This window comes from Anarhichas minor, unplaced genomic scaffold, assembly GCF_050575085.1.
Source record: "Anarhichas minor isolate MPS153535 unplaced genomic scaffold, ASM5057508v1 ptg000023l, whole genome shotgun sequence".
Lineage (NCBI taxonomy): Eukaryota > Metazoa > Chordata > Actinopteri > Perciformes > Anarhichadidae > Anarhichas > Anarhichas minor.
In genome coordinates this window covers 2,501-24,039 of record NW_027466469.1, presented here as the reverse complement: position 1 = coordinate 24,039, position 21,539 = coordinate 2,501, and the positions used below count along the sequence as shown (strand labels likewise).

Here is a 21,539-nt window from a genome sequence, read left to right as displayed (position 1 = left end):
TTGTTCTTTCGACTCCTGAACTTTTTTTTTTTTTCTTTTTTTTCGCCAGGTACCTTGAAAAGTAACATTTCTTCAATTGGATTGCTGAACCCTTTTGAGGTAATTGTACTTAACTTGAGTATTTAAATTCAGCTAAGGCTACTTTATACTTTTATCAGACACTTATTTCATTTTAGAGGGAAATATTGTAGGATAGACTACTTTTTACTCCACTACTTTTAGGCTATTACTACCTTTAGTTAGGGGACGGATTATGATGTATTATGATGGATAAAGATATGACTTTATTTATCCCCTTTGTAAAATGTACTAGCTACCTGACAATAGCCAATAGTTTAAAAAAAAAGAAAAAAAGCCACACATTTACCAGCTGCAACTTTAAAGTAATGTACATATTAATACATCAATAATTAGATTCAGAAATATAACATACATTCTTTTACACTGGGCCATACTGCATGATGAGATAAGCCTTCTTTCACTTTTTGTACTTCAAGTATATTTTTAGTTCAGCTATACTTTTACTAAAGTACAATTTTGAATGCAGTCTTGTACCAGAGTATTTCTGTACTGTGGTATTGCTACTGTAACTATAGAATATCTGACTACTTCTTTCATAACTGGTTAAAATAATCATTAATTTGCCTGATATTTACCACATTTATGCACTTCAATATACAAAAAGTAGTTCTGGAACACTTGACTTTAGAAAAAATAAAACTTTCGGCATCACACCCATAAGCTCACAATAACCGAATAAGCGCCACTCGGTTTTTTACGAGGTGCACGTGAAGGCATCAGGGGGTTTAATGCGTAAAAAAAAAAAAAAAAAAAAACTCGTGTGGCAGCTGTCGCTTGACTGACAGATGAAGTGGCCAATCAGGGGTAGAAATGTATTTTGGTGAGCAGAGGTCTGCCATGAGGACTTCATGGGTGTCAGTCAGGATGCGTTTAACGTTTTGTTACCATACGATTCAGTATTATGAATGAAACAGACCAACAGTATCAGGGTGCCAAGAGCTATGATGGAATCAAAACATAACCTCACACCTGTCACTAATTAAGTCAGGGATATGTAAGTCCAAGAAAGCCTTTGACCTGTTGTGTAACAACACATGGTCAGCTAACAAGCCTCTTGGTTTATTATTATGACATCCACCAGCTGAACCTGTTCAGTACATACGGTCAACGTGGCTTAACTGATAACTAACTGAACTGATAGCTTAAATGTACTGTCTGAGCAACAACACATGTTATCAAGGCAAATACAAGTGAATTAAATGTGAGTGAACTTGAAAGTATGTAACTACACGAACATGTATCATGTATTATGTATGTACTATATCAGAATCATCATTTCCCAAGTTTTCCCTTGTTTTCTTTTGATAGACAAACACTAAAATATTATATAGTTTGGAGAGTAATGCATAATAGTGACAACAAAATGCCTTCTTGTGTGTCACGCAGCCTTATGTGAATTTCCAAAATGCTGGTAGAGCTTTGCGTGTTCACATGGTACTGACTTTCAATGTGAGTCGAGAATAAAACCAAAATGTCTCATATCATCATTTTTTTTGCATGGAAAGCTTGTTGCTCTTTCTTTTATTTGTGTATACAATACGCTGATCATTGCATTCTGAGAGTCTCTTGATAGTAAAATCCATCCATATCAAGGAACATAAATAACAGTGTCAAAAGGCACAGCATTGTGTTAACAAACAAAACAATTATTAAACAGTAAATTACACAATACAGATTCATTATTTTCTCTCATATTGTCTAAAGGTCTGAAAAAAAAAGAAAACCAAATACTTTTACATGCCAGATTATAAAATAGGAGCAACATCAAGTCGCTGCATGGCCAATGTAGATAAGGAATATGGCTATTTTGAAAGGCAAAAGATTCATTTCTTTAAGTCGACCTCTGCACTGCATCAAAATGACACAAAATGACACAGAAACCGCTGATAACTTTGAAGACATTTCATCAAAGTGATCATGAGTTACACGCTCTTTGACGGGCGAGGCAGCACCAGCTTCAGCCCAATGTCAACTACACAGGAAGGCATGTAAGAGAGGGGGATCCAAATAAGCTTAGCATCCCAGCCGGGGCTGTATCTGGTGCGTGGGTGAGCAGCAGTCAGAGCGTGCTCCATGCAGCCGGTCACCTTGGAGAGGTCCGTGTCGCAGATAGCATTCATGATCAAACGCTGGACCTTGATGTCTGAAAATGAGAATATATATAACATATATATTTTGTACTTGATGGCATTTGTTTTTTACTTCCCCCTTGAAATGTATATGTATCGTATATTGAGTGAGATTCATGATACTTTTTAAAGGTATATTATGTAGGATTTGGTGGCATCTAGCGGTGGGGTTGCAGATTGCAACCAACTGAAACTTCCCCCGTGTGCCGATCATGTAGGAGAACTAAGGTGGCCGACACAAAGTCGCAGAAATGCGAATGGCCCTGTCTAGAGCCAGTGTGTGGTTTGTTCGGTTGAGGCTATACTGTAGAAACATGGCAGCCAGCTCCGTGAGGAGTATCCGTATACAAAAGGCTCATTCTAAGCTGACGAAAACGCAACGATTCCTATTTTTTTTTGGTGATTAAGCACTACAGAAAACATTCATATCAAAGCCGGTGGCTCACAGGTAACGATAGAACAGCACTAACAGTGCAAACAATGGCGAAAATATAAAATATAAGAATGTTTAATATAGCTCCTTTTACATTATATTCTATTTCTGCCAATTGATGCCCTTAAATGCTACACAATGGACCCTTAACGTCGTTAAAAAGTATTTTTAATTGGAATTTTTATGTTGCCTTCAGGTACAGCTAAGCAGCTTGTCTTCAGGAAACAAATTCAATGGGACTTTTAACTTTCACTATCACTTCACAGGTTTATTTGAAATGTGACAGGATTATTTTTTTTAAATCTGTATCTGTTTTATATTTGTGATTTTGATCACAATCAAAAGACAGTGATGCTTACTCATAGTTTGAAATAACGATTAGCAGTCTACTTACATTTATCGAGGTACTTGTCTCCATAGCTGGCTTGTACTTCGGGGCTGAGCTGGTTCCACAGGCGATGCAGCTCCCTCTCGAGGGGTTCCAGGCTCGTCACTGCGGTCTTGAAAAACCCCGGCTCAATGATGCACACATTGATTCCAAAGTAGTTAATATCTCTCCTGACAACAGAAACGTCACGTAGAGTAACATAAAACATGACATGCTCATAGATTTATATAGACAACAGAGATTTAAACAAGTTTGTGACACCGGCCGCAACCTTTTGATCGAACGTTTTATATTAGAAATGGGCTTTGTGGTTTGAGCGTAACAAATAAAAACCCAATAGTCTATTAAATGAACACAGTAAGACTGCCTGGTCTCATGAGCCAATATTTGTCTGCCTGGAATATGCAGAGGCAGTTTGTTTTGTGTATTACTGTAATTTGTTGAATGGGAGGTGCTTTATTGCTCTAAATGTGTGTTATTGTTCATCTTTTATTTAAAAAAAAGAGAATGTCTAATATAAAAATCTGTCTACAAACCCAATATCCCTCATGGGACATTGACGATGTGAAGATTGCAACTTGAATGCCTATTTGTTCTTATAATTAGAAGATAGGGTTTTCTAAAAGTTAAGGATAACTGGCTCCACAAAATACTTTCTTTGTGTTTAATGAGGCACACCGGTTGTTACAGTATACGCTCTTTTTACCTGAGGCAGTCCGAGAAAGACTCCACTGCAAACTTGGAGATGCAGTATCCACCACCGTTTGCAGCCACCCTGCCCAGCACCGACGCTACGTTTACAATACGGCCGCGAGCCTTTTTGATGAGGGGCAGGAAGGTCATTGTCATGGCAATCACTCCATTCATGTTGACTTTCAGTACGCTGTGGAAATCCTCCACTTTCATCCACTCTGAAGGACCCATGGGCAGTGAGCGTCCAGCGTTGTTCACAACACCCCAGAGTCCTGCGAAGAAAACGAAAGACAAAAAGTGGACGTATATGTATCTTGTGTTGCAGATCGGCCTTGTGGAATTTGATCGAGTCAGTCATCCCTTTAATCAAACAATGCAGCATCATCTCTCACCCTTATCGCCGACCTCCTTCTTGGTCCACTCCATGGCTTTCTGGACGCTGTCCTGACTGGTCACATCCAGAAGGACAGTCTTCAAATAAGGGCCCGCCGCCCTCTTCAGGTCATCTGCTCCCTTTTCTGTGAGACAGCCAGCGAGCACGTGGAAACCTTTTCGATCGAGCTTCTTACACAGCAGGTTTCCAAAGCCCGAGTCGCAGCCGGTCACAAAGACATACTTCTCAGTGACGTCCTCGATCTCCAGGCTGTCTCGGTACAGCCACACGAGAATCCACAACACCACAAAGGTGCCACTGATGTATGAGCAAGCATTTTCCCTGAAAGAGAACGGAGAGGAGACGAAGGCAGGGATTTGACTTTGAGAAAATATTCTAGAGGAGTAAGCCTGGAGGTTCAACGCTTTGGTGACAGCAGCCAAATTACTGCACAAAGTAGCATCATGTATTCTTACCCTAAAACATCATAGACAAACTGCATATCCATGCTGCTTCCAGGATTAGAAGTGAGTCCTTGGTCACCAGGAGGACTTAGTGCTTGCTAAAAAAGTCGAGCAAATGTTATTGACATGGCAAACTGCCACATTAGATTTTTCAGGATTGGAAAGTAGAAATACTTCAGATGACTTATTTCAGGAATCCCCATGACCAAATCCCTACTCTATTTCATCATATTTTAGGGTTCATGGAACTTCTCTGATAACTAAGGGAAACAATGAGTTCGTTCACAGAGCGCCTTGAAATATTGAACTGCTCTCACATGAGAAATCTTTGGTTAATACTCTTATGGGAGAAAGAAAGGTATTTGGGATTGAGGGGGACCCGAGGAGGGAGGGGCACATTGTTTCGAAGCATAAATGTACTGCCCGTGACCTAGCTGCTTATGCTGCTCATTAGCTGAAAACCAATTAGTTCCCCAGCTTATTAGTGGTTAAAAGATACTTCTATGGCCTATTTTATCCATGAAATCAAATTTGCCTGCAGACTTAAGTAAGTTTTAATTAATAATTAGTTTATATATTGTTGATGTTAGCTTGAGAACATTAGGTAAAACACAACTGACCCTATAAAATGAGGGACATTTAATTTAGTTTCTCAACACTAGTTAATATATTCTGAAAAATACAACAGAATACCTCAAAAATATATACAGTATATCAATATAATTTGCAGGTAAAACTACTCAAACTCAAACCCCAATTAGGCTACTGCTTGCTGTAAGCTTTTTTTTATTAACTCGTAAATGAATTGTTTCATGGATTAAATATGAGACATTCGCAACAGGAAATTGGGGTCATTGTCAATATTACAGAGTTTAATGAGCAGAAAAATAAATCAGAGCACACAAGAATGAGAAAGTACTTTGTTTTAATTCAACAGTAAGAGAGTTAATTTCATAAAAACTATATTATCCTACCTTTTCCTCTTTTTGAGAAGTGATGGATCTCCACAAGTTATCCGTCCTCTTCCCTTTCCCTTTCAGGTTATTCTACTGCGTTAACTCAGAGAGGCTGGTCAGAGAGAGGCTTTATCCCTTTGGTTTATCCTTTAAGACAAGTCCGCAATTGGTAATCCCCAATCCGTAACCACTGGGTCTGTGCATGTGTGTGTGAGTTTAAGAAAGAAAGAGTGGTGGGAATTACAGCAAACATCACAACTTTCTGAACACAATGTGAAGTCGGATATCATATAACTTTGTTTTTTGTTGGGTAAGTTCTCGCAGTACATGATCTACTTTTCATGACATCAGGTTCTTTGAAGAAGTCGACATGAAATCTTGCTCGTTCCTTTTATTAGAACCTGGTGGTTCTCAGGGTATACAGAATAAGTACTTTATGTTTTAAGAGTGTTAAAACAAATTTAGAATAAGCCTGCATGTTAAAGCCTCGTGTACCCTTAAACAACGTGTTTAATCTCATTGGCCCCCCTTGTTCACTGACCTATTATATCAGTCTTAACGCTGAAACAATATGTGCAGTATACTCTGTAACTGCACTCTGTGATGCACGTTTTGAGACCGGTCAGCTGGTACTGCAGAGATGTTGAACGTTAACAAGAAGTGGCCATTGTATTGTACATTGTATTGCGGCTTATCAATGTATTTATTCAACAAAACCCTGATGCAATAATAAGGAAAAGTATTTTGTGTAAATGTGACTTGCTTCACAAATGCATCCTCCATAATAAAACTACCTTTAGACTTGCCGGAAGGACGTTTGTCAAAATGTTGTCTTGAACAAAGACATATATTAAACTGCGGATATGAGCGTGACGACAGACTCAAACTGAAGGATCATGTGTTACAAACTGCATCTTTCATTCATTCATTATCCAAACCGCTTATCCTGTTCGCCAGTTCATCGCAGGGCAAACTGCATCTTGACTCTGGTTTTCTATTGTTTTATTATGCAATGAATTTATGCAATTGGTTACCCAACACGGCTGCAATTACATGAGTGAATTTAACAGTCAGCCACGTGTGTCACGACACACCTTCCACTAATAATCCAATCACCATAGCCAAGCTATTTATCCAGTTATAATAGTTAGTGGATTATCAGTAGTTTTATTACAATATTTTAAACCGTAAATGTATGTTACTACTTTGACATTTGACCTTCTGTTTTCATAAAGGCCACCATTAAACCATCACCCAAACTCCAATCCTTGACCCGGAAGTCCTTAAGAACTATAAAGCATCAAACGTGTGTTAAAGTCTGAGAGTCCTAACTCAAATGTAAATGCTCATCAGCGCTCTCACAGTTCCGGTACTTTTCCTGATCACTACTGACACAGATTGTGAGTTTTTAACATCCAGACCAGAGGATCTTTTTTGAAGTATAGCCTGCTCAAACTTACCTTCATGCTAATTTGTCTTTTCATATCACAGCTGTTGTGAACATTTGTATTTATACACACTTGAAATGTGGTCGATTAAATGTATTACACCAGTGTATTGTTTGATTTTATTAAAAAAAATGTTCCAACGGGAACAAAAGTTAGTGAAGTTGTCTGACAAGAACAGTAAATCACGTATAATACATTAAAATATACACACAATTTAAGTATCAGGTGCTGAAAAGAAGCCTTCCTATAAAACGCTTTTAGGAGATACGACAGACAAGTATCTCCTAACATCACTGTGGTCGATAATCATACGCTTGAAAGAATTTAATGACTCGCTATTATTGTACAAGGTGCGACAGTGAACACTGCCCTAAAACACAGAACGCAGACAAGTCATTGGTTAAACATGGCCGTCCTCTGATCAGAGCTCGGGCTCGTGATCGCTCACAGAGGCAGAATATTGATGCTCGAGAATGTGTACATGTATACAAAGAAGCGTTGAGGCCGGTGGCAATTTGTCTGTGACCCCTTAAGCATATTTTTTTGTTTTTCAATTACTAAGACACAAAAACTGGTACTTGTATCATAATTATTGAAACCCCTGACTCATGTAGCTAATATATTGACCAGGTATGCTAAATCATAAGCACATTTTCTGCTTTGCACTAAGTTTAAAAAACACAGTTTTTGCAAATAGCTGAACAAGGATATCGACATTAAACACATCTTTCAGAAACTAAAAGCCTTTGTGGGTTGTTTGCTAAACACTGCTATTGAAATACCATTTAATTATCAAGTCGCCTGCACATGTGAATACACCTGTAACCAATGAGATCAGTTAGAAATCATGGCTGGAACACTATAAATAGGATTCAGGTTTGCTCTTTGGTCTGCACAACAATGGAGACAATTTTGGAGAGAAAGTTAGAGGAAGTAATTGCAATATACCGAATTTTGCTTACAAATACAGTTATGTTCAATAAAATTGTGTCTGATTCTGTTATAAAAATGTCAAAGACTTCAGATAATAGTGTTTTGTACTGCAGTTGGCATGTGGAAAGACATGTTTAAATGGTTTTGAGTGAAGTCTTTGCAATTGTAAGATATATCCGATTTTGTATGTTGTGAATGTTTTCTGTACGGTTAGTTTTAACAAAGTGGGCCTTAGTTTCAGAAATTGTGTTTTAGCAACTGCAAACAATTGTGACAAGCAGGTGAAACAAGATTTTATATGCGACGCCTTCAAAACTCCATACTGACATAGCACATCGTTCAATAACAGATTGCCAGAATGTTATTGATTAATTGAAGTCACCACTAAATAGATGTTAGACCCATTTCAAACTGTCAGCAGTTCACTGAACAAAGTAACCGTCAGCATTACTACACTCTGCGGACGAGCCAAGTCATCGCTGCTTGCATTTTTGCCGATACTAGCTCTTCATTCCAGTGTTTAGGTTCAGCTGTGAACATCCCAGCATGAAGTTTATGAGGAAGCAGACTGCAGTGGACCCTTGTGTACGTACTCCAGAGCTGTGGCAATGGTCCTCATGTCCATCTCAATACTGCGGGCCCAGTTCTCCACATCCCCAATTTCCTGTTCAAATGAGAGTATAGAAACAGAAGTAGCATCATTAGTGTATGTCGATCAGTCTTGCCTATTATCAGGACCGGCAACATGCATCATTTCCAGACACCCTGTCTCCCCTGTGAGGATGACATAAGCTGGGTAATTGCAGAGGGAGTGGAAACTCATTCATGAATTGCTTTTACCAGCTGTCGAATTCGCTCAGATCCAGGACCTGTGTCGGGGCCCTTCAATTAAACTAATCTGCTATTAGTAAAATATAAACCTCAGGAACAAAACAAGTTTGCAACAAGACAATGTTTTTGGTATTATTTATATTTGAACAAGGTGCACAGTGGGATAAGACAGTATATATGGTTGTGTCTGCATTAAGCAATACTTAGTGATATTAACACCGAGTCTTAGTACTCAGTATAATGTAAGACGGTCACTCACACAGAGTGCTGAAGCAACTCATAATACACCAAACATTTAATTTAATTAAATGTGATGCTGACTGCAGGTGCTTCTATCAGGTATATGATATTTGGGACCTCATATTGTTTACAGAAAACAACTTTTCATATTGCCATGAAAAGTAAGGGCACTTATTGATTTGACAGCTGTAGACTGTATAAAAGGTTATATAAGCAGATCACGTGACAGAAAAGCCTCATGGACAGTGTATCCTACCTTTAGGGCCTGATTGAAACCCTCCACCATACTGATCCACTGAGCAGTTTGTTTGGAGAACTGGCTCGCCTGCACTTGGAGAGTCTTCACCTCATGGTCGAGCTTACGCTGGTTTACGTATGCCTGGGCAACTCTAAAGTTAAACAGGAAAAGATTTTTAAAAAATGAAGCGCTACAGTATCACTTATTCATGAAAATATAGCATTATGTATAAATATGTTGTTGCATGTGGGGGCGGATTTGTATTTGACAGTGCAAAATCTAAATCATATCAATTTCTCCATTCAAACAGAAAACATACTGTGTTATTCAAACTAGACGACATCTTACCAAGTCACAAAGGGATTTTAGTACATAAGCGTTTTCATAAAACACCGCATCCCACTCTTGTTCTTTAAGCTGATTGTCTTGGTTTCATCACAACTTTCACAATGTCAACAATCTCAATGTACTATTAGTGGTTGTGTCACACACTGCCAAGAATGTATGGCTTTATTTTACTGGCTCAGACAGAGGTGTTGGTGGGTCAGCTGAAAATCTACACCTGTGACTTCAGGGAACGTGTTTATGACGCAGCAGCAGCAGAACATATACCTCGTTTTAGGAGCAGGGGTACAGTATTCATCCACTGTTACTGGACCAACACAAAGAGAATTTGCTTTAAACTATAAAATTAATATAATTTAATATTCAGTAGCAACCTTAATTGTCTATCACCATGACAAATACGGTGGTGCTGAAATCATTAGCTAATAAAAAAAAAAAAGAAAAATAATCTTCAACATTTGCTGTTCCATCTTCTCAAAAGTGATGATTTCCTTTCTTTTCTGTTTATCATTTTGACTTGAATATCTTTAGATTTTAAAGCTAAAAAATCATTGGAACAAATCAGTGGATTTGGTATTTTTCATTATTGTCTGACATTTTATTGACTACACTTATAATATTAGTAATTTACGGATTAATCAATAGCAAAAATATTTGCTAAAACAGCCTCAATATCATTACAGCTGACATGAGTCAATCAACAGAAAATGATTTGCCAACTATTTTAATAATTGATTTATCATTTCAAAATGTAATTTCCCCAAGCAAAAATACCAAACATTTGTGTTTTGTATAATTGTTAACTGAATATCTTTGGGTTTTTGGAATGTTTGTCAGACAAAGCAAGACATTTGAAGACATCACATGGGGCTTCAGGAAACTGCAACAGGAATTTATTTAAAGTATCCTGACATTTTGAGTAATCGAGAACATAATTGGCAGATCAATCGAGAATAAAATAATCGTAGTTAAAGTTTACGACAACATCATTTAAGCCAACTGTACAAACTAGTGCAGATGATTTACAGCAACAGGTCAAACTAAATATAAGTGATACCTTCTGTTGGGGGTGTTTGTGAACCAGGTGGCAACAATCTGTAAAATCAAGAATTTGACAGAATGATGTGCAGTATACCTTTTACTGGGACGTATCTCACTACTTAGTGAGGGTGCCAGGATGTCAATACATCTCATATCCTACCACTACCTCTCCACAACTATGAAATAAATCAGCAGGATGTCTGCCAGACCTATGACAAAAACATAGACAGCAGGGGTGTAGGAGCAGGATTTACATACCCGACATTGAGGTGGTCTACCAGAGCTTCTGTGAGACACGTGGCTGCAGAGATAGCTTCACGTCTGCGTCTCTCTGTGCAAGTAAAAAGATCAACACAGACAACTAATTCGCCAGCACTATTGTGTACCAACGGGGCCGTCTGAGACACTCTATCGGCTTTGTTTTTAGCATATATTAGCATGATAGCTAACCAGCTAGCAGTCACTCACCCTGCTGCTCCTTCCGCTCATTCTGCTTCGCCTGGTGCTCCTTCAGCAGACGAGACAACATCTTTAGTGGTTGTGGAGATGAATTTGCAATTTATTTTTTTATCTTTTAACTAACGTTGGTTGAGTAACATGGCTATACAACCAGAGACGTTGGAGATGCTATCAGCTGTCTTGTAATGTTACAACCGCTATCACGGGACCTAGCTCGAGGACAGGAGTGGGCGTGCCAAATAAATGGCGTCTCGCATGCCACCATTTATCATAATCAATGCAATGATATTATATTTTTGTTATTAACTAACGCAAGACACAGTGTAGGGATCAGACCAGCTAACGTTAGTAGACTGAATGGTAGCTCCAGAATTTAAAAATGCATGTAATCGCTCTTTATTTTATAATTTAGTTAGGAAAATTAGTTTTATGGTGACGTCAATATCAGTTGCAACGTCATGTCGTTTTAACCTTCAAAATAAAAGTGTAAATAACACTATTATTGCTACAACTACAACTACAACGCCTACTTATACTGCTATTACTACGACTACTACTATTACTGCTACTGCTACGATTACTGCTGCTACTAATATGTTTAATGATACATAATAATAATAATAGCAATGGTTATAACTAAATTGTGAAGTAGAAGACAAGAATGTTCAGTAAAATAACATAATTACACAACACATCCAATGGGCAAGAGACATGATTGAAAGGGGAAAAAGGTAGCAACACACATTTCTTCTGGCAGGCTTCGGTCATTATTGGTGTTATGACCGAGTACAGTCCATTCATCATTAATGTAAGTAATAAAAGAGAAAATATTATTCTCAATTTTAAAGTATAACAATTGCAACCTGAGGTTCAATAGCTTCTCCAGAGCGTTCAATATTTCACGGTCCTCAAAGTGCCATGAATACACTCCATAATAGCTACTGAGGTTGCAAATCAGATCAGGCAACATTTTATTGTGAAAAACTCGTAGCGGAAAACCTGATCATGTTCTGGCTAGCGGAACATAAGGCTATGGCGATGGCAGGCTGTCAACAACGTAGGAATAGCCGAAATTGAATTCTGCTTGGCTCTTTATCGTCTGCTTCTGTCAGGTATGGTCAACCAGCGTTAGTCTTTCACCGAAGAGAAGGATATATTCTCGGCTGAACGATCGAAGCTGCGTGAGGAGCCGTATGGTGTTAGCATTACTAACGTTACTTAATGCACGGTTAGCTTATGCGTTGCTGTTCAGGACGTCGGAGAACAAAGTTGCCCCAGGTGGTGGAACTTCTCGGTTTCTCTCAGTTATTCACAAAAAACACCCAACGTTAGATTACAGCCCATAATACACCTGAGCAATATCACGGTCTAAACTGTTATTCTTCTAATGGGTCGTGTTTGAAGTTGTCTTGACAACAAATCTCCCGGCTAACCCCCTGCTAACATGACAGATAACGCTACTAAGCTACAGTTGTAACGTAACTGCCTTCATGTTACAGATAGCAGGGCGCACGTCGCCTCTTTTACAACTTTATGTTACTGTCTGATATCTACTTAATATGTGTATGTTAAACTGTAACCCATCCCTGTTGTCTAGTATTTAAAATAAGTTAACTTATTGTCCTGCCAAAGGATAGTGTCTAAGATTAGCAAGGACGGTTTAGTGAGTCTTACTTAAGCCAAGTTAAGGATGGGATTTTCCGTTATGGTTACGTTACATGGTGGTTTCTTGAAATAGCTAAGCTAACTATGTCACTGGGAAACATGCATTTTAGTGGTCTGACATTAAAATGATCTTAAATCCACATAGAGTGTATAAAATAATACTGTACACGGTGACTTAGACAGTGTCAGGCAGTAATAAGGTTCAATAAAAATGTCATTGCCTTTCAGTGTGATTATTATACAGTTAACATTATGTAAAAACGTGCCCACAGTTTAGTTTAAATACATACTAAAAAGCAAATTCACATGACATGTTTTGCTTAGATTTTATTGTGAAGATCAAAAGTTAGGTCATATATTTGATTTAGCATCGCCACAATGCAACTCTTTTAATGTCTCCAGATATCTAAACCGTACACACCCCTTTGTTCGGTTAGATAGTCTCATCAATCCATACCTGCTATCGCATGTAAAGCCAGGCTATATTTTCCAGTGACAGTAGCAACCCAATAGCCTAATCACTCTGTAAGGTTACCTGCACAGAGTGCCCCATGTTTACATCTGGTGTCACTGGTTGCATTTGTTGCAGATCCTTTCGGTGTAGCCAAACCAGGCTTCAGTGTTATGGATGAACCATGAAGGCCCAATTACAAGTCACAGGTAACTTATCAGTTGTCATTGCAATATTTGTAAGCTCACTTATCATCTAAAACTAGACACAGATTTGATGAATTGTTGTAGAGTTCAGTATTGTCTGACTTTGGCCATAGGAAGCTAAAGGCTATGTGATGTTTAAGTTCCTGTAGTTAAAAAAATGTTTTTGGAGCTGTCACTGACTGTTGTTGTTTTCAATACAGCGAAGCTACAGGAAGTGGTGGTTTGTATTCATGTTCATGGTATTAGCAAGTTGTTGCATCTTTACCAAATGCAACTTCTGATCCATTGTGATCAGATCTACTGAAAGTTACACTACCTACAATTTCACTGTGGTGTTTTATCCTCTCTAGTGCTTTCAGCCAAGCTGAAGGAAAACAGAAAGAACTGGTTTGGTCCCAGCCCTTATGTCGAGGTAACCGTGGATGGCCAGTCAAAGAGGACTGAGAAGTGCAACAACACACACAGTCCCAAGTGGAAACAGGCTGTCACAGTGTGAGTATGACTACTGTTACTGTCATAGGAGAGAAATCAGGTTATTAAGTATCAGATGATGGAATACAAATATGATTCATTTGAACTGAATTTCAACTACATACAACATTGTGGGGTTCTTAGCATTTTAGTTGCAGGTCTGTTTCTTTTGTAATGTTACTGAGCTGGGACTTTGGTGATTGTGTCAATGAGGGCAGTCAAAATACTTGGAGGGCTGAATGAATATTTGATGTATCTGAATGAAAACAGCCCCCCAACACTTTAAACCTTATTGTGGTTTCTGTGACATGGAGATAGGGCCCAGTGTGTACAAATAAGTAAGTAACTGGTGAAACTAATACACCACCTCAGGGGCATTTTATTAGTAAATCTCTGCAGCACTGTACCTCAAATCTTTAAATGTGTCTATTTTTGCCACCCTAAATCCTTGAAGGGACGTCTTACAGTTGCCTTGTGGTCTTCTATAGAACTGCAGTGATGTCAAACAAACGACGACTATGAATCCTTCCAGCATTAGTGCCAACCATCCTTCATCTTTTTCTCTGGTGGTGACTATCTTGTCATTTTCTTGCTTATCTACAGAATTGTTACTCCGGTCAGCAAGCTGATATTTCGTGTTTGGAGCCACCAGACACTGAAAGCAGACATCCTGTTGGGAGTGGGCCTACTGGAGATCAGTGAGAGCCTTAAGGCTAACGACCTGAAACGTGAGTTCACATGACTCTCCTTGCTAATCTTGTGTTTCCTTAAGTCAAACCAACAACGTTGTGTTATAAATCTTGTTTTAGCACAAGGCTATTTGGTAGTTTGGAGCTAATACTGTCTAGCCTCTTCGGGTTGAGTCCCACGGAGTATTAAGAGACATTCAGGACAAAGTTCTTTATTTCAGGGTAATGAAAAGTGAATCCCTTGTAATCTCACTTTCAGTATTAATTTTGTGTTTACGTCTATCAGCCGCGTAATGTGTTTGGCAGATGTTGCACACATTGTAGACTCTGCACACTTGTGTAAGAGTACATATCTGCCTGTGTTTGTTATGAGACTGCTTTATTGGGCTTTGATGAGCATAAAAACCAACATGCACAGTAACCACTAGGTTCTCCTTTCCCTGGGATTCAGACCTAACCTTATGACCTTCCACTTGCTTGGACTGTGTTTACAGCATAATACAATGGCTCACCTCTGCATGAGCAAAGCAGGTTACATAAAAGGCTGGTCCTTGCTCTATGTAGCTGCTTCCTTTTCATTTGCAGAGAGTAAAAAAAGATTCTAAGAAACCTTGCCAGTAGCCCCTGGAGGCCATGCTGCTTGTTACACCCCATGTGACTAAAGTGGTTTGAGCTGACAAGAGTGACAGACGCTGCCATAGAGCCCCATACTCTCAAATACCCAGAGAAAGAGACGATTACAAAGGGACAAATTATTATTTTTTTTTTTGGGAAAAGTATGTACATTTAGTGGTAATTTCTACGACCTCAGCGCAGCCTCAGCATCATCTGTTTTCATTTTGTTGTGATGAAGCGTGATGTCAGTCTTGCAAAATTACAAGCACCTGTTTAACACTGTGTTCTGTACCCTCTGCAGTTTGTGAGGTAGTGCAGACACTGCAGCTGTGCTCTGACAGAGACCCTCGGGATGTTGTTGGCGACCTGTCGGTCTGTCTGGACGGCATGCAGGTAGACCCGGAAACCTTTGCCTCGGCAGAGAAAGAACATGGTAAAGAACCACACACAGACACAAACCCACCATACTAGGTCGACCACGGGAACAATTTGAGCACATGAACTATGCAAAGATTTACAAAAATCTATTGATTTAGCTGCTTTTAAGAGACTCTCCCATCATTGCCCTTCTAAGTTTGCCTGATAGTCATCAGTATTTGTAAAAAAAAAAAAGGCTTTAACCACTTCTTTTATTACCAACTTAACTCATCACAGATGTATGGAGATCGGCGTATTTGTCATACTTTAGTTTTTCACTATGAAATGTGCCTCTCTGTACATATCTTTCTCACAATTCTTAAATAACCAGCAGTAACATCCCAAATTGTTTTAAGTACATGATGTCACTTGTCTCTTTCTCGTTCTAGCTACTCTTCCAAATGGAATTGCAAAAAGAAATGGAGACACTGGCAACAGGTGCAGTAAACCTTTATTTATAGGCATACATATACGTGCTTCTTTGTACAAATCTTGGGTCAAATCTCTTTTTGTGTGTTTACTTAAAGAAAGCACTCATTGTATACCTGTAGAATAACTTCAGAGAATATCTTGATCCCCAGGTCAAGCAGAGACACATCCCCCTCCAGTGACTCAGAGGAGTGGGTTATTGTACCGAATGGTCACGCCGTCAATGGTGCGGGTTCTCCTTCCCGATCTCCAGGGGGCTCCAACGGCCCGCGTCCTCCCAGACCAGCCCGGCCTCCTCCTCCTACGCCTCCCAGACCAGCAGCCTCACCAAGTAGGAAAAGCACAAGATATCAAAGATTTTACAATACGACATTCGCTACATTACATTAGCGATTTATAATTTGACACAACAGTCATTTCACACTCTCGCACACATCGATTATCTTTCAAATACAGAAATGGTGTGTGCACTGTGTTCAGTGACTGCAATCATACCAAATACACCTCTGCGAATTAATTCACAGATTTAACGGTTTTCTTCTCTGCGATCCTCCCACTCCTCTCCCCAGCCTCTTCAAGCAGTTCCTCCCCTAGTGAGCTGAGTGAAGGTCCAGCATCTGATGGTTCTTCTCAGGCGTCAGCTAGTGGATGTTCAAATCAGCAGGATGACTCAAGAGCAGCAACCGCAACCGCAACCGCAACCGCAACACCAACCACAACCACAACCACAACAGCAACAGCAACAGCAACAGCAACAGCAACAGCAACCGCAACCGCAACCGCAACAGCAACAACAACAGCAACAACGACAGCGACCGCAGGTTCTTCCCAGACAGCAAGTGGCCCCAAACCGGGGACCTCTGCCTCAGCAGCTCTGGCCACAACAACTCCCAGAATCACACCCATGAGCAACGGCCCCTTACCACCAGGGTAAATGAGCAAGGCACTGCACTTGCCTCTGAAAGTCCTCACTGAAGTCACTGTTAACAAGCAATATTTCTGTGTTTTGTTATCGTACCGTGGAGCAGAGTTTGATGTATTTTAAAGATTTATTTTAGATTTGTCAGTGACAGAATCAGTTTGCTTGCTTTGTCCTCGCTCACTCGTTTACATTGTGTCTACAGGTGGGAGCAAAGGGCGGACCAGAACGGACGGTTGTACTTCGTGGATCATATTGAGAAAAGGACGACCTGGGAAAGACCCGACTCTCTGCCATCAGGGTACCAACACACGTGATTTTTTTCCTGTGAATACTAACGTGCTCTGCTCGGTTGGACTGTGTGCAGTCGTAAACCATAAAAAATGATGTCAGATTAGTCCAGACATGTTTTATTTTTCTGTTTGCACAGTTAAAGGCTGCAAATCACTCGGTGTGCTCCAGTCCACTTGTAACATTTTTAGATTTAATGTCAGTAATAATACCAGAACATATTAAAACAAGTGTGCATTGTATCGATACGAATGTCAAGCGGAGCCCTCGGGCACAGCTACGATTTGGCCTACATTCTTTTTACTTTCGCTGTCCTGTAGGTGGGAGCGCAGGGTGGACCCGATGGATAGGGTGTACTACGTCGACCACATAACCCGAACTACTACGTGGCAACGACCCACGCAGGAGTCGGTGCGTAACTATGAAGAGTGGCAGCACCAGCGCAGCCAGCTGCAGGGAGCCATGCAGCAGTTCAACCAGAGGTTCATTTATGGGGTGAGAGATTGCACTCACTGCACATGAAGCACAGTTTGAACATGTATTTGTTTGAATGATCTATTTAAATATTCTGCTTTGAATAATAATTTGTTTGTGATGTGTTTTTATGGAGTAGAGTAGCTGAATATGCAAAGAATGTACACGTTAAACAGAGATTAATGGTGAGCGCAGAGAAACTATCCACCAGATGAATGTGAAAGCTTTTCAGTGTCAAACTCTGCTGAACATACATCACTCTGCACAGTGAAGCTCAAACATCCGAGTGAAGTAACGATGAGCAAAATACGTTATTTTTGGTGTAAAACATTCAATAATGTACAGTTCCTTGCAGACCTTGCAGTCTGTGCATGCATCGCAAAGATCACACCTATTATATTTATTTAGTTTGCTTGAAATAAATCCTCTCACAATAAAGCCATGAACACTTTTAGGGGTTCCACAGCATAGGACAAACTGCTGTAAACCGTCCCCATCTGAGACATTTATTTTTCCATCTCTAGTTTACATGTGTGGCATCTTTACATCTTTACTTCTCAGTGTTCCTGAAGTCTAATTTGGTTCTCAGGTCTAACACAGACACAAACTAGGATGACCGTATGATCCTAACGATGGACAGCTATGGCTAGCATTTTTACAGTCACGTGGTTGAGGAACGTAGAGATGTTAACACCCAGTGGGAACAGAAATCACAATGCTATGAGGTCAATTACCCTTGCTTCGTGATACATTCTTGCTTTAACATGCTGTGACAAATGCAGTTTTGAAGCATATATATATATATATTTATATATTTTTTTTAAGACTTAACATGTGTCCCATTCTCTCTCAGCTCCAAGACCAGTTGGCAGCCACGGCCAACAAAGAGTTTGACCTGCTGGGACCACTGCCACATGGCTGGGGTAAATATCACTGAGCTTTTATTTTTTTATTTTAGCTGTAGTTTACACAGTAAAGGTATTTTCACTGCGATGTTTGCAGTCAATTGATAGAGAATTATATATATAAAAAAAAAATCATGTTTTTTTTTTATGGCAGAGAAGAGAACAGACACCAACGGCAGAGTGTATTTTGTCCATCACCCTACTCGGGCGACACAGTGGGAGGACCCCAGGACACAAGGGTGAGTGTATGCCTGTGTGTTATGTGTATCTTGATACTGACATCACTGTAAGTGATTCTGCCTGACTTAGCTGTAGTTTTGTTTTATTGCCTGTAAGAGGCGCTAATGTGTCAGCAACTTGCTCAGCTCCAGTATTTCTAAAACACTTGAGCATAGAAAATCAGTCCTAGCTGGCGTTAGCAGTGACGTATGAAGAATGGGGAGACACATGTGCACCTTCTTTTTAGGGTTAGGAATACAAGGAATGAACTATCTTTAAGTAGGAAATGACTTCTATCTGCTCCAGGATGTTAGCTATTCTAACCTGTATGAGTCACCAGTAGGTGGATAATCACAGGACAAACGCATGCAAACAATCTTAAAGGTCTGAAAATATAGAATGCAGAAGGTTTAACATACATTTTTAAAAATATATTGCTTGGTTTCAAACATGTTTGTTTTTTTAGGGGGTGATGTCTTTTAATGGTGCTTGCACTGAATCCTTAATTAACTGCTACTTCAGAGGAAGTTGTGTGTCCACCAACACTGTTAAATAGTGTCACTAGTTAATGACTGTGGAGCAGAATGGAGGACGTCCTGCTACGTCTATATTAATAGCACTTTTAAAATTGTATTTAATTCTTTTCTACATTTCCTGGTTCATATGTTCTGTCTTAAAAGCCTTGCAATTAAGACGTATTTGATTCCCTTGCAATGTAAATTGTATGTGTATCTGTTCATCGTGTCTTTAACAGTTGATGTGTTTGATGTATGTATTCACGTGTGTTTGTGTTGTTCAGGCTGCTGAATGACAAGCCCCTGCCAGAGGGTTGGGAGATGCGGTTCACAGTAGATGGTGTTCCCTACTTTGTAGACCACAACAGGAGAACCACAACCTACATCGACCCTCGCACAGGGAAATCTTCTCTGTAAGTTCTTGTTTCAATGTTCTAAATCTTAACGCGCTCAAGTTGAATACCTCTCGGATGATCCTCATTACGATGATGATTTAAAAGCCTGATTAGAGCATCGCTAAACGGCATGCTGGGATACAGGGGCAGCAACATGTCCCATTTCACAACATGTGCATACATTGACTAAATGTGCTCGTTGTCTTTTCCGCAGTGAGAATGGGCCGCAGATAACCTATGTCAGGGACTTCAAAGCCAAAGTGCAATACTTCAGGTTGTGGTGTCAGGTACGTGCTGCACCGCAGGTGTTGAAACGCGTTTCTTATCTCCCATGATTGTTGTATCTTTCTTTTATCTCCAGTGCTGCTACTTCGTGGGCACGCATGTCTCTAGTCCCCGAATGATGTGCAAAGATAAAAGTTAATGTTCATTGTTTTTCAAAGCATTCATATTGTCTAAAATGGAAGTATTTGTTTGTTTCTCTCAGCAATTGTCGATGCCGCAGCACATTAAGATTAACGTCTCCAGGAAAACCTTGTTTGAGGATTCCTTTCAACAGGTAATCGTTTTAGTAAACGGTCTTCTCTGTTCCAGGTCTCTGTTTAGCAGGATTGTTTCGTTAATGTTTGAGGTGTGTAACTGTTGTACTTCTTTGTCTGCACTCGAAGATCATGAGCTTCCACCCTCAAGATCTGAGGCGGAGGCTGTGGATCATTTTTCCTGGAGAGGAAGGCTTGGACTACGGAGGTGTGGCCAGGTAATGTCAACTGAGAATTTTGTTTGCACAATCGCGTCTTATTGAATGACTCCTAAGGTGTGTTTTTTTCTCATTTGTAGTTTTTGTCGACACCACCCTTATCATACAAAAACTGTTGTAATAATAACAGCACATCTCATTTCTAACTTAAAACCTGATCTACAGGATTTTGCAAACCACCTCGACCAGTACGAGCACTTCCACGTAATTGGTTTTTGTCCTCCGTTGTTTATTTTCAGGGAATGGTTCTTCTTGCTCTCTCATGAGGTACTGAACCCCATGTACTGTTTGTTTGAGTATGCTGGCAAGGACAACTACTGTCTGCAGATCAACCCGGCGTCCTACATCAACCCCGATCACCTCAAGTACTTCAAGTTCATAGGACGCTTCATCGCCATGGTACATGCGTGATTTACAAAAAGACAATGACTTTGTGTCTGAAGTGAACACGATGTCATGATTACTTTGGCCCACAGGATGGAGCATGTTTTTGTGTCATAATGTCTAAATCATACAGCATTTTATTCTTATGATCAGATCTCAAATGACAAAAATATACACGTGGGCTCATAGAAATGTATCTTAATTGTTTCCGGCTGTTGTTTGTAATACATTTGTTCACTTTCTAGGCCTTGTTCCATGGAAAGTTCATCGACACAGGTTTCTCACTGCCCTTCTACAAGCGAATTCTGAACAAACCTCTGGCTCTCAAAGACCTGGAGTCCATCGATCCAGAGTTTTACAACTCGCTCATCTGGATCAAGTAGGTCTGGGGATACGAGCCATGATGTGGTAGAAAGCTGATGTGACGTGTAGAAACATGACATGTAAAAAAATACTTGGGACGGTTTGTACGAGCGGATGAACAGACTGGCACGTTTATGTCTCTTAACATGTACCCTAAACTGGTTTCATAGTGAAGACACTCATTAGGATATTTCATTGTTGGATTCAAGTATATAAGCACCATATTCTTAACAAGTACGATCAATTTGTTCCCCAATTCCTAAACATCTGGGTTCATACCAATATATCCTGGGCTCCTGTACTCCTGCCACATTTATTACTG

General features: G+C 39.7%; 3 protein-coding genes across 4 annotated transcripts in view; 1 reads left to right on the top strand and 2 right to left on the bottom strand.

Moving 5' to 3' along the window:
- Positions 1–1,587: 1,587 nt before the first annotated feature.
- On the bottom strand, positions 1,588–4,605 carry rdh5 (retinol dehydrogenase 5 (11-cis/9-cis)). The gene is made up of 5 exons (XM_076096942.1): positions 4,574–4,605; positions 4,117–4,439; positions 3,738–3,996; positions 3,038–3,201; positions 1,588–2,224 (listed from the first exon to the last, which is right to left on the bottom strand). The coding sequence occupies exons 1-5, from the start codon at positions 4,603–4,605 to the stop codon at positions 2,004–2,006; spliced, it is 999 nt and encodes a 332-aa protein (XP_075953057.1). The 3' UTR covers positions 1,588–2,003.
- Positions 4,606–7,072: 2,467 nt separating this feature from the next.
- bloc1s1 (biogenesis of lysosomal organelles complex-1, subunit 1) lies at positions 7,073–11,275 on the bottom strand. Of its 2 annotated transcripts, XM_076096805.1 has the most exons (6): positions 11,062–11,275; positions 10,852–10,924; positions 10,610–10,647; positions 9,820–9,859; positions 9,226–9,358; positions 7,073–8,562 (listed from the first exon to the last, which is right to left on the bottom strand). In XM_076096805.1, exons 1-6 carry the CDS (start codon positions 11,120–11,122, stop codon positions 8,452–8,454), a joined length of 456 nt encoding a protein of 151 aa, XP_075952920.1. In that variant the 5' UTR covers positions 11,123–11,275; the 3' UTR covers positions 7,073–8,451. The 2 variants fall into 2 exon arrangements, with proteins under 2 accessions (XP_075952920.1, XP_075952921.1); XM_076096806.1 differs by lacking the exons at positions 9,820–9,859; positions 10,610–10,647 and having other exon boundaries at positions 11,062–11,271.
- A 769-nt stretch (positions 11,276–12,044) lies between these two features.
- LOC142955320 (E3 ubiquitin-protein ligase Itchy-like) overlaps positions 12,045–21,539 on the top strand; it is an 11,355-nt gene continuing 1,860 nt past the window's right edge. The window contains exons 1-18 of the mRNA XM_076096804.1: positions 12,045–12,164; positions 13,307–13,377; positions 13,725–13,866; positions 14,449–14,573; positions 15,451–15,582; positions 15,956–16,004; positions 16,148–16,326; positions 16,565–16,925; positions 17,120–17,215; positions 17,526–17,700; positions 18,533–18,602; positions 18,739–18,823; positions 19,603–19,731; positions 19,928–20,000; positions 20,201–20,272; positions 20,382–20,470; positions 20,710–20,869; positions 21,100–21,233. Coding sequence (XP_075952919.1) covers positions 13,353–13,377; positions 13,725–13,866; positions 14,449–14,573; positions 15,451–15,582; positions 15,956–16,004; positions 16,148–16,326; positions 16,565–16,925; positions 17,120–17,215; positions 17,526–17,700; positions 18,533–18,602; positions 18,739–18,823; positions 19,603–19,731; positions 19,928–20,000; positions 20,201–20,272; positions 20,382–20,470; positions 20,710–20,869; positions 21,100–21,233 — 2,096 coding nt within the window. The 5' untranslated portion in view covers positions 12,045–12,164; positions 13,307–13,352. The remainder of the gene's footprint in view (positions 12,165–13,306; positions 13,378–13,724; positions 13,867–14,448; positions 14,574–15,450; positions 15,583–15,955; positions 16,005–16,147; positions 16,327–16,564; positions 16,926–17,119; positions 17,216–17,525; positions 17,701–18,532; positions 18,603–18,738; positions 18,824–19,602; positions 19,732–19,927; positions 20,001–20,200; positions 20,273–20,381; positions 20,471–20,709; positions 20,870–21,099; positions 21,234–21,539) is intronic.

Bases quoted from the DNA above. Each gene is read 5' to 3' on its own strand.
- rdh5 (XM_076096942.1), bottom strand. From the start codon at position 4,605: ATGGATATGCAGTTTGTCTATGATGTTTTAGG. The intron at 3,997-4,116 runs GTGAGAGATGAT...TTTTCTTCGCAG, and splicing joins GAAGGAGGTCGGCGATAAGG to GACTCTGGGGTGTTGTGAAC. The intron at 2,225-3,037 runs GTAAGTAGACTG...TCTCATTTTCAG, and splicing joins AGACAAGTACCTCGATAAAT to ACATCAAGGTCCAGCGTTTG.
- bloc1s1 (XM_076096805.1), bottom strand. From the start codon at position 11,122: ATGTTGTCTCGTCTGCTGAAGGAGCACCAGGCGAAGCAGAATGAGCGG. The intron at 10,648-10,851 runs GTATGTAAATCC...TTGATTTTACAG, and splicing joins GTAGACCACCTCAATGTCGG to ATTGTTGCCACCTGGTTCAC. The intron at 9,860-10,609 runs GTATCACTTATA...GTGTTGGTCCAG, and splicing joins ACAAACACCCCCAACAGAAG to TAACAGTGGATGAATACTGT.